This window comes from Leptonotus elevatus, chromosome 2 (genome assembly GCF_054856555.1).
Source record: "Leptonotus elevatus isolate MCC_2025b chromosome 2, RoL_Lele_1.0, whole genome shotgun sequence".
NCBI classification, from domain to species: Eukaryota; Metazoa; Chordata; class Actinopteri; order Syngnathiformes; family Syngnathidae; genus Leptonotus; species Leptonotus elevatus.
Genome location: NC_141240.1, coordinates 25,804,531 through 25,816,869, shown reverse-complemented (window position 1 = coordinate 25,816,869; position 12,339 = coordinate 25,804,531). Strand labels below are relative to the sequence as shown.

The 12,339-nt window shown below is 39.0% G+C and overlaps 1 protein-coding gene across 1 annotated transcript in view; it reads right to left on the bottom strand.

Moving 5' to 3' along the window:
* Window positions 1–5,712: 5,712 nt before the first annotated feature.
* mtor (mechanistic target of rapamycin kinase) overlaps window positions 5,713–12,339 on the bottom strand; it is an 85,173-nt gene continuing 78,546 nt past the window's right edge. The window contains exons 52-58 of the mRNA XM_086067932.1: window positions 12,228–12,302; window positions 11,943–12,078; window positions 9,616–9,681; window positions 9,457–9,537; window positions 9,227–9,307; window positions 7,702–7,807; window positions 5,713–7,500 (exon numbers count right to left, since the gene is read on the bottom strand). Of these exons, the coding sequence (XP_085924058.1) occupies window positions 7,485–7,500; window positions 7,702–7,807; window positions 9,227–9,307; window positions 9,457–9,537; window positions 9,616–9,681; window positions 11,943–12,078; window positions 12,228–12,302 (561 nt within the window). The 3' untranslated portion in view covers window positions 5,713–7,484. The remainder of the gene's footprint in view (window positions 7,501–7,701; window positions 7,808–9,226; window positions 9,308–9,456; window positions 9,538–9,615; window positions 9,682–11,942; window positions 12,079–12,227; window positions 12,303–12,339) is intronic.

The window sequence follows — 12,339 nt, the reverse complement described above, 5'->3', positions numbered from 1 at the left end:
GATCAGGTTAAGCCAGGCCCGGACTGGGCCATCTGGAGGAACTATATAAAGGGCCGCGAATCGGCAGGCAGGAGCCAACACATTCGTTACAAAATCGTGCAGCGGCCCACACATTCCTTTTTGAATCAGCCTGTAAAAATAAGGAGTATCCACGTCATGTTATGTTGACTTTCTCATTGTCAATCAACTGTAACAGCCATTGAATTACATATAGCACTGCCTGTCTGCCTTTGTCACAGAGGTACAATAATTTAATATCAAAAGTAGCAAAACTTAAATCCATGAATTGAATAGAAACAATATAACTATATTAAACCTTGTCTGTACAAAAATAACACATAAGAGGCAAAACACAATCACAAAGCTTGATGGGAAAGTCTCCTACGAATAACGTTGCTCTCTTCGAGTTAGCGTCAGTCAGCTCAGAAGTATGCCCCAGAAGTGGTGAGAAAATGTTTCAAAATAAGAGTACTAACAGGAAGTACAGTGTTAGCTGCCTTAACTTTATTTGGTGAGTGTGTTTTTTAAAGTGTACAATGTCTTATCCCATTTAATGTACATTTGCTTATTGGTTTCTTTTTGTGCCCATTTTTGTTTACATACTTGTTGAAATAAAGACTGTGCTCTTTCAATTGTAAATGACATTTTTGATCAAACGGAATATGATTATTGTTGAAGGGAATGCTCATCTATTTTAAATATACTGTAAAATTGTGTATGTTCATTAAAATGTGACCTAAAATGGGCCGGTCTGAGCCCTGAAACTCCAGAGCTGAAAATGAGTCCCAGTCCAGCCCTGGGTTAAGCCGTGAAGGCTTCTTAAGACGGTGAAATATCACCACAGAGCATTTTGATTCAATTTCTACTCTTTGGCTCCTTAGCCTGTGTGGGAAAATGAGTCGCTTAATGCATCTCTGCAATCCAATAAGTGTGTGATGCATTCCAGATGACAATGCTGCAATCACATCAGGTAGTTACTGAGATGCGCATTTAAAAATATTGGTCTTTATTGAGAAGACTTTGTGAAAGTGCACAAGAATGTCTGGAGAACAGACTCACACCTGAGCTGTCACACGCTATTCAGATCCAAACTGAGGCGGACAAAATGTTGAGGTTGCATTTGGTGGAACTTCGGAATAACACTTCTAGTCTACCGCTGCTAAATCAGTAATAGTCTTACGTCGAACACGTAGATGACTGAAAAGGTTGAGCGCTCCTGGCTAAAGGAGACCTTTACCCGCCCCCCACCAACAAAGCCTAGCACCACTTAAGGTGTCCGCCGGGGTAACGCGTGATGATGGAAGAAAAGGTTGGATTGCATCAGCATGGCTGCACATAGTAGTACACAATGCACCTTAAATCACAGTGTGTTTCTTTTGTGGGCTTTCTGGTGAGCAAAACTGGGCATAACTCGTCGGTCAGGGTACATCGAGATTGCAGACGGCAGAATGCAGCCAAACGTAAGCTTTACTCCAATTTCACAAACAAAAAGTACTGCAGCTAATCCTGTAACGTGACCAACAAACTGGGATAAAAATCAATTAAATTCAAAGCATTGTATGACTTTCAAATAACGGTTTCAAATTATGGGGTTCTTTAAACGGAAAATATCATCTCTCATTGCCACAGTGACCCCAAATCTACTACTACTCTGATCTTTAATAAGGATGGACCAGCCAGGACAACTCTCACAGTGCTAGTATCGGTGCTAATGCTAACCAAAAGATCCCAAGGTATCATTTTCCTGAGTTGTTTTGAAGCTAAAGTAGGCTTTGTCAAATAGTCCATAAAGCTAGAAAGCTCGCTAAAGCTGCAGTATGTACCGGAAAGGACGCATTTGACCGAGTAAGGTTCATCGTTTCCCATTTGTATAAGTTAACTAAACCTTATTTTACATTTCTGTAACAGAAAATAGTCATACAATAATTACCTGTTCTGTAAAATCCATCTTTTGTCTCCACTGACTGTCCTTCAAAACAGAATAAAAATGTTGAATCCCATGGTGGGTCTAAGCACAATGTAAATTCTGTTGTAATGTAAAATTCAAGCCTCGGGGGCAACAAAATTGCAATTGCGACATACGTAGAAATTACAGTGGTTACTTGAAATACAAGTGACCCTACTTAGAAGTTTTTCGAGATAAGAGCCATTATTCTGCTAGTTTGTTTCCCCCTTGAACATTTTTGAGATATGAGCACTGTATGGTGGAAAGGAACTCAACTCCCTTCACATCAAACAGCAGTTTGGCAGATATCGAGCAATTCAAGCATCAAGCGCTTTATCATCGCGCATTAAGATTACTATCAAACTAAACAAAATTAAGAATTACACCTTGCATACTGTAACATAAAACTGAATTTAAATGGTACCGAAATTGAACAAATTACTTAAGTAAAGTTTTGGGGAGTGATTATTAATATAAACACTCACCAAATGAAGTTAAGCCATAGAAACGGAAACTAGCTAAACAGCGGCTGTTCTTTATAAATAAAGGATTTCCTAAATAAGAAAGGTATTCATATATTGTATTCTTCTCGTGTTGCCTCACATGTCATATTGTGCTCAAGTTTGGGGAGATGTATATAAAACAAATAGAGACCCAATTATTAAATCAAAGAAAGAAGCGATTAGATAATTAATAAAGGTTGACTACAATTTCCATTGAAGCTAAACACAATGTGTCAAAATCTGTTTGATCATTTGCATTCTGTGATTATGTCATTATTGTATGTTTTCATAATGTACAATATAACATTAAAAAGACGATAACATTTTTTGCTGGGGTAGATGGTGTTACTGGGATTAATGGCATTTCCATTCATTTCGATAGGAAAATATGATTTTAAAGAGAAAAGTGTTTTGACTTCCGAACGTGGTCACAGAAAAAATTAAACTTGTATCTCAAGTCACTGTGGTAGTCACACCCAATTCTTGTTTTGCCCCCTTCAAAAACTATGAACACTAATGATTTAAAATTATTTTCTAGGACTGTTCTAATTGCATTTTCATTTGCAGTCGAGGGTACAATACTGTACCATGTTTGTCACTATTGCGGCACAAAATTTCCCATTTCTGAAACAATATAAGACTATAATCTCGATCTAAATTTCAGATTAGACTAAATCTCAGTCCTGTTTGTAGTTTAGGAACAGGCTCACAGGATTGCAGTTATTGTTTTGTCCCTACATTCAAACACAGAAATTCCGCAGAAGATCAGTGCAAAAAGAAAAAGTATTTGATCAAAGATTCCGTGTTGCAGAGAAGACTAACAGGAAGGGAAACAAAGCACATTGAAAAGCTCCCTTAGAGAACAGCCGGTCTCTGGTGGCCTAAATCGTTGTCAGCTTCATCGATGCAAGCTTTCCAGCACAGTGAAGAAAGACAAGCCCACGACTGGCTGCAGCTGGTGCTTCTTAACAACTTCTCAGCCTGCTAACAAACTCCTGGATCGGGCCGTCAATTTGGCCATATTCTTTCTGCTTCGACGCGGTCGGAAAAAGAAAGAGACGTGAGGTGGGGAAGGTTGGCGGCTGTTGTTGTCTCAAGTTCTTTGTGAGCAACTTTGAAAGTAGTACTTAAACGCTATTTTCTCTTGCAGCGCTCCACCTTCACACCTGATTTACGCCTCTTTAGAAGAGCAATACATTTTCATGACATCTTAATTAAATCCGATGTGCAGGCCTCAAGCTGAAGCAGAAAGGCCTGCACTCTGTCTTACTTTGCTTGTGATCCCTGAGGTGAAAATGAATTGTGTTTTCCATTCACCAGTTGGATTCCCCGTTTTTATTTGAGTCCACTTGTTTGCAGTAGGGGCCTTCAGTGATTCGGTTTAGTATTTCAGAATACCAGAGAAACAAGTGACTCATGTACAAGAATAAAGTACCAGAGCACTGAATTGAGTCGGAAATTTGGTCAGTCATTACAATGGCCGTGCAATTGAAACGAAGCGTTGGTTACATTTCTCAAACTCTCAGCCTTGTCCACTCCGTCTGCTTTGGGTTTTGAGGAATTTCAACACAGATCAGCGCACAAAAGAAATTCAAATACTATTGTAAATGAAGTGATACCAACTGGTATGAAAAGATATCCTGTCACCCAGTCTCAGTCATGTCTCTTTCAAAACCTGCCGTCAAGAGAAAGGTTGGTGAGAAGAACAGCCGTTTCCAAGAAAAACAGGAGATGCGACACCCTGACGTGCCGTGAATGCACAGAGAAAGTAGCAGTGTTCAAGAACTCGGATGTCTTTAGTCAAACTAGACATGCTGAGGAGTATGCAAAGTAGCAGGGAGATGAGCGAGAGGACCAGGTCACCAATCTTGTTCACGTTCTGAAGAACCGTTTATGTTTTTAATTGCATTAATAACGATTGAGAAGATTGGATTAGTTGGACAAACTTTTTGAAAACGTGAACCTCTTTTTTTTGCGGAATACTTCATGCGGCTGGCCCACACACTTTATCTCCAGTGGCACCCTCGTAATTTGAGTAGAGACCGCTAATCTACACGGATTGCTTTTAGAATATTTGCAAAATTAAAGGTGAACAATTAGAAAGTGGCACTTGCATTCTTCAATTTTTCTCTCTGCGCCGCTTGGAAGAAAAATCTGACTCACCCGTAGCAAACTAAACGAATCATTTTTCGTACCATGTGCCATCTACCTTTTATCTAATATGTATTCTCTGTACATATTGGCTATCTGGCAAGAATTTTAGTTATTGTTGATGTTTAAGCCTGAAAATGTTGCTTGCTTGTTCCTAATGTTTTGGAAAAGGTGGAAATCCCAAGATTCTGTCATCACTTTAAGCCATTGAAACACACTGTATGTCCCACAGAGTATTATTTGTCACCGTTGACTTACTACCCAATGAAACCAGCACTGTTTTACTGTGACCCCAGTCCATATACACCGTTAGTACACAGCTTAACCCCTCCCTCAATCAATGGAGCCTATTTACCATGAGCTAATGACTCACCTGCCCCTCAACAGGCTCGGTGGCGGGCACGGACAAAACACAAACAAATTAGACGAGTGAGAAAAGAACAACAGAAATGGTGGCAGTCGGCATATGAAAAGACACATTTTCGCTAATGAGGTTTTGGCGGCAGCAGCGGGAAGAGAGTGAGATAGGAATGAAGGGAAGAAAGCGAAGAACAGAGAGGAAACAGAGGAGCAATGGATCGATGAGAACAGATAATCACACCAGGGCTCTGTCCCCATGTGTAAAGTGTGTGACATTGCAGAGGTGAGGGAAGAGATCAATGAGCTGCTTTTTTTTTTTTGTGATCTGTAATCCTTAACTATCTACAAGTAATTAACCTTCAAAGGAGAATGTGCGCGATAGAGAGGGAATAACAATGAGCACATATAAAACACCAGCAATTTGGGTTTGGGATGAGGGTAAACACTGTGTCGCTGCTGTTAGACATGTCATCTAATCTCATTCCTGGGCCAAATGTTCAACAACAAATGCAAAGTATGAGTGCTAAGATTTCCAAAGAACATTTTGTCTTTTATATGCGGCCTGATAAGCACATCCTCCATTGCCAGAGAAGATGGTGGGAGGATGGTCTTATTAGGAGTCAGAGTGCCCTCTGTGGGCAATAAAAGAAAAACAAGGGGAAGGATAGACTGCATCTGCCTGATGCTCAAATATGCAAGCCTTCCTTTTTTCCGTCTTCATTTGGGACAAAGGACAACCAAATGAACACAAAGTGTGTCTGTACACGTTTAATGGCACACAATGCCTATACATTGTGTCCTCATGATTTCAAATTTCATTCATATCGGGTCAAGGATTACATGTTGATTTGAAGTTAGTAAAAGGCTTACCATGTTACTGAAATATCAATGTAATACAGTACGACACAACCAGACATCCAGGTGTCTATGAAGCACCAGCGTGCAAAGCAAAATTGTGTTACTTGCCAACATAGCCACAGTGGAAAGCTTTTAGCCCTGAGTTATGTGCTGTTACTGGGGGGAACGCAGCGAGTCGACTTAAATTAGGATAATCAGGTAAAAACTGAGTTTGGAAGTAGCTTTTCCCCAAAACGGAAATAGATTACAAGGCTCCACAATGGATGTGGGGGAGCGGGAGGTGGGACTCAAACAACAAAAACTACAATGTGTAAAAAAAAAAAAAAAAAAACAACATACAGCAGAACTTCCAAAGATGAAATTTGGAGTACGAGCAACAATTGAAAACAAAAAAAAGGAGCACTGAGTGAAGCTGTAGATTGCAATGTTAGCTTCTCACGCTCACTGGCTAACTGCCATATGCTAATGGTAAGTGTGATTAACAAGTGTTCCATTGTTTTGAATGCAATAATATTAGACTGGTTTACTGCTTATACATGTACGACAGTACAGTTAAAATGTTACAAAGAGGAGAAATATGGAACATTTATTTTGTAAATATCTTATACAGTTCATATACAGTGGACCCCAAGTCCCCCCATTCTCGTGACTTGGCACCCACACATTATTTTTGTGTTAAAATGCACTTTTTTCTTTTTCCCCCTTTATGCAGCATTTCAATGGGCGGCATTTATATATTTTCACTATTCGCGGGCTGTACTACAGTTCATCTCTACACTGCTTGCACACCTCTAAACTGTGAAATTAAACAAATCCTTTGAAAATATTTCTAAGTGAGCTGTTGTGCACTGCAGCCCCACCTTTCCAAATCATGTCCAATCAACTGAACTTGACTCCAATTAAAATGTATCAATCAATCAAAAGGCTGATCAGTAGAAACATGATGCACCCGAGTTCCTTTTGGAGTGAGGTTTTAACATAAAATGTGGAAAAAGTCAAGCACTCTGAATACTCTCCGAATACAGAGTAAGTGAAATCCTTTTACCAGTAACAGCTTTTGAATATAAGGGATAATAATGTTTGGCTAAGTTGTAGACGTGGAAGGGTTTATCTGTGTTTGCCATTGTCACGTGTGTTTCGGTAGCTTGGTGGTGAAGGATGAGATGGCTAAACCCTGGCAGGAATGCCAGCCAGCCAGCCAAATGGTTGTCAATCAAACGAATAATGTCAGTCTAACTTTGGCCCAGCAGTATGTAAGGAAAGATGAGGACTGACATTACAGCATTAGTTGTTTCTCCAAAGCAGTAAAATTATGTCTTTAATTCTTCATCATTGGTGTAGTTTGATGAAAGCAAATGACAGAAATGTTAAGAAGTCTGGGAATTGTTTTAAATTCATATTAATGCATAATGTGTCTATTTAAAAATGGCTTGTATAACCAAGATTTCATGATGATTATAGTTTGGAATCTGGAACAAATTGCTCCAGATATAATTGAAAATGTTGCTTTAAAAGTCGACTAAATTGAAGTTCATCAGTTGTGGTCAAGGTGCCCCCATTGTACAATTTCATTGAGGGAATTACTATGTGGATTGAGTTTAAGAATGTGTCTTCATGATTTAACATTAAGGATGTTGAGTGTATAAATGGCTTCCAAAAATTATTCTTCACCAAAAGGGACACCTAAAGAGAGAAAAACGAAAAAATATGAACAAGTCAGATAAAATTACTTTCCACAGCTTTTATAAAGAGTAATAATCACTCTATTAATTTCATTAATATGCTTGCCAATTATCATGACAACGCTGCCAATTGTATTGTAGAATAACAAAACAAAACCACAAAAAGGGAAGCAAACACGCACAAAGAAAGAGTGGTACTGACCATCCGATATAACATTGGCAGAGGTTCTCATGGGACGTGGCCTGCTTTATCAGCAGCTCTACTTGTGTTGGCACATCCAGAGTTTCATCATGAGAGAAGTCTCGACCTGGAGGGGCCACAGGCTCGTCAAAATGCTTCACATGTTTAAAGTAAAATGCCGTTTGTTGATGGACCAGCAGCCAAGCGCCAGCAGGCCAAGTTCGAAAAAATAACATCGGCGGTTTAAGATTAATTTCCAGTGTCCAGGAGGAAAGACTGCACCTTCTGTGTGTGTGTGTGTGTGTGCGTGCGTTTGTGTTTAGTGTGAAATGCCATGAAGTTAGCAGGGTGATGGAGTAGTTCTTTATTAATGTGGCAAGTTTCTCTCCCAACACTAACAAAGCACACCGATGAATTTAATACAGCCACATTTACACTAAGGATGTACCTAGCAAAATGTGTCAGTCATCGCTTCCCTCTGCACATTTCTATTGTTTGTTTACATCCATTTTCAGTGTCCATTACTGATGCTACCATTTCTCTGTGTGTAGTTGTTTCATTGCATTTTGGGCAAATAATAAATGAGGGAAATGGAAGCACGTTGCTATCAGATATGAGCTATCACAAGTGGATGTGAATAGTAAAAACAAAACACAAATCTGAAATGAGCATTGTGACATGCTAAGTAAATGTGTGCTGTCCATTTCAATCCATAAAAAAATACATAAAAATCTGACTGGTCATTGAAATGATCTCACCTTTTTCCCCTCCCAGCACCGGGTGTGTAGGTGGGATGGTGCAGATGACAACAAATTCAGCTAAATAAACTAAATAAAGGGCAAATATGGAGAACATCCGGCATGTGGTGCTTTTTTTTTTCTTGACCTGTGACTTTACGCAAACGATGAACCCGACACATGGATGTCAAATGACAACATTGTAGATGAATAGCCTTAACTTGTACTAAAATACTATCATTAAAGATGCCTTCTCTACATGAATGAATAATGAAATGAAATACATATTAATACTGGGCAATACATTTGTCAACAACATGCAATTAGTCTCCACACTTTAATTTATCTGAAACACTACTTCATGATAGGCGCTGCTGTTTTAGGGCTGCGCAATTACCTTTTTAATGTGTATGTGTGTGTGTGTGTGTGTGTGTGTGTGAGAACGTTGTGATGTCTGTGTCTCTTAACTGTTGTAATTGTTTGTATTCCTTGTCCAAAAGGGAGACATCTATTTGATTTGAGGGAGATGTTTATTTCTCTTGAGTAGATGACACACAGTGTCAGTTGGGGAAATGGCATTGAAGATAATACTCATCTTTGACTGATGGCCTTGACTGACCAAACAGCATTGCCAGCAAATGTACCATTGTGATTGGTTTCTCTCTCTCTTTCTCTCCCTCTCCTTTTTGTGTGTTTCATTTACATTTACATTGATTTTTCACCGAGATGTGGCACTGTGACCACACAAAGCTAGAGCAAATAATACATCTGCCATGTGAAATCTGAAGGTGACTGGTTGAAGGACTTACCTGTAAGTTTATCTCGCACTCTGTTGATAATTTGAATGGCTTTCTTGTTGAGGGCTTCAGGTTGCACCAAGCCATCTCCAACTGAAATAGACAAACAGTTGCTGACTATAAAGTTGACAATTCAAATTTCAAAGATATCAAAGTGTACTACTATATTGTGACATTGAGAATTGAGCTTGTTCAACAGTAACAACAAGAGCAAATAATGCGTTCAAAGACAGACAACTCACTGAATGAGTGAATGGATTCAGGCACTGTGGTTCCCGGTTTCTTGTGTGTGGTCTCACCCATTTCTATTCCCTCAAGGGCTTCTGTATAAGAGGAAAAAACATTGTCAAGAGGGGTTGGGGGACATCTTTGTACAACATCAAGCAACACCGGTGACTCACCCACAGACTGACCCGCCGTGTACGAGTCTGTCCTGTTGCGTGAGCGCTTGTTGCCTTTTGTGCTAGCTAGGGGGGAAAATCAGGTCAAGTTTGTTAGCGATGATGACAACAACTTGGCTCCTTTTTTTATGTTCAAGAAACTGTTGTTAATTCTATTTCTGATTGAAGTTTCGGTAATGTGCAAACAGTTTAGTGTTGTAAATATAAAATATAATATATATATATTATACTACATATAGTTAAAGATAGTAGTCACTTGTATTTACAGAAAAATCACATACTATTATAATTAAAAAGCAAAACAAAAAGGCACATTTTCACATTGATACATTTATTTATAAACCTACTTTTAAAACATATTGTATACTAGCTTCCTAGAATTCTTTGTTTTTTTAGTTTTAAACTAAGAGCCTAATTTACAGTCAACCAGATGTTGAAGGATACACATCAATGCGTAGGTGAATGACACTACACTACACTTATATTCTGATAACTGATATGTAGTTTTTTTTACTAATAGTGCATCACCATCTGTTCTGTAAATCTGTTCTGTTGCTTGAAATGACCTTGAAAATGGAAAGAAAAGTAGAAATTCATACTTTAAATGACGGTGCCTGCTGGACTTCCATTAAACCGCCTACATACATCCTGTTCCTTTGTCCAGCCATGCAGTTGAGACATTATTTCACAAAGTCATAATGTGTCATTTTATCACAGGCAGCGAAAACGGTCACACTGAGCCAGGCTGCAGCAGACGCACAACAAATCCACACACGCTGAACTATACACAATTCTTCCTACTAGCTGACAGCACATTGCTATTTGTGATATAGGTTGGTCAAAAAGTTATATATATTTTTTAGGGATTCATGATAACTACCAGATAACTATTGGACCGATATAGGGGAAAAAATGTCCAATATCAACAAAACTGGACTGATAACAAGAACCACCTCAAATACACCAGCATTGGTAAGATCATGCGATTAATTACAATAAAAAATTGTAACCGCCTGACGCCCCTAATTTTTAATAATCTTTTCTTTTTCTTTTTAAATCGCGTCAGGCGATTAAAATTTTTGATTGTAATGAATTGTATAACTTCAATAGTTAACTCACGATTAATATATATATTTTTTTACATCTGTTCTAAATGTACAATATTTGTTTCTAGGTTTTCTTACTCTTGTTAACAAAAGTGGAGAAAAAAGTTAAACTAGTAGAAATAGTTCAAAGGAATTTTTGACATCTATAGCCGTTAATGGCAGTGAATGAGTGAATTTCATTAGTCAGACAACATGTAGTTTCAGCTTTTTCTGAATCGTTCATATGTGACATGCATTTGGACTGGTGCTGGTCATTAATAATAATAATTTCAGCACAGACATAATAAATTGTTAAACAATTCAGTATTTTAATTTATTTCTCTATGCGCCTGATATTTTGTTTTTTGGAGCATACATGTGATGTGGTTACCATGTAGTAGGAAGTGGGGATGATATACGATTAAGGATTTGGTTGGGTCCTACGTCTGCTTTAAGATTAAAAATATTCATCCAACCTCTTCACAAAACATGACCAACTTTACCTAACTGTGTAGGTACTGATATGCATCAGAGCTTTTGAGATTGCTCATTGCCTCACAGCCTAAAATAACATAGTTCAGTGGAGGAAAAAAAGCAGTTATCGTGCATCCTTTTTACATTTTCTTGAGCCTACAAGTGGTATGAGATAACTACAAATCACCTATTCATTTTTTTTAAATATTTTTTGTCTGAAGAGTTAGACTAGGTACCCTATTGACATGCTATGGGGTATATGCCACGGAGGAGGCGGGACTTCCGGGTTTCACACATCAGCTTTGTTTCTGTTTCCTGTTTGTGACGTGTGGGCCAGTTCTTGCGCTTCCGCCTTTGTGCCCCTCTGTTGTGCGTTCCCGTCGACGGGTGCGAGTGTGTCTGTCCCAGTTGTCCGAAGGATTTCAGAGAGCTGAGAGGCACGCAGGGGTGGAGGTGCGAGTGTTGGAACGCGGCCAGCAGCGCTGATGTGTGAAACCCGGAAGTCGGAAGTCCATGGCATCTACTAGTAGCTAGTAGGACTAGTAGTACTTGTGTGCTCATTTTTTTCAGTAAGTATAGAGCTGTCTCTCACCTTTCCAAAGGGCTTTCTCCTTTGTAGCTTGTCAATATTAATTTTAGCAAATTAAATTTATGGCAACTTATCTCACATTATTTCAGTGCCACTGCACATTTTTGATCATTTAATGGAACTTTAGCCTACGTAATGAAAGACTAGGATATGTGAAATTGTCTTCAATGGGTTCTTACTGTCCATGAGTCTCCAGTTGAGCAGCGGGTCGTAGACAAAGGCCTCCAGCACGGCCATGACACTGTCTCTGTGCTCCCTCAGCACTTCCATCACCGTGTGGCAAGTGATGCGGTAGTTACCGTCCAAGCCCGTCACCTTGCACACAGTCAAATACACAATTTAGTGGCCACAACCACAAACCTTGTGCACAGTCACAGATTTCTCTCAGGATCAATACATTCTTCCACTATTTGCAACAAAAGGCTAAAGGACGTAAACACATAAGATGATGTAGTGTCAGTTACCTCCATAGCATTGGTCAGCATCCTTGTCAATCTGAAGGGAATCTTTTCAGGAAACTTTTCCCTAGTCATGGCAACCTAATCAATAATGTAATCTTAGTTAATCTTGGGCTAA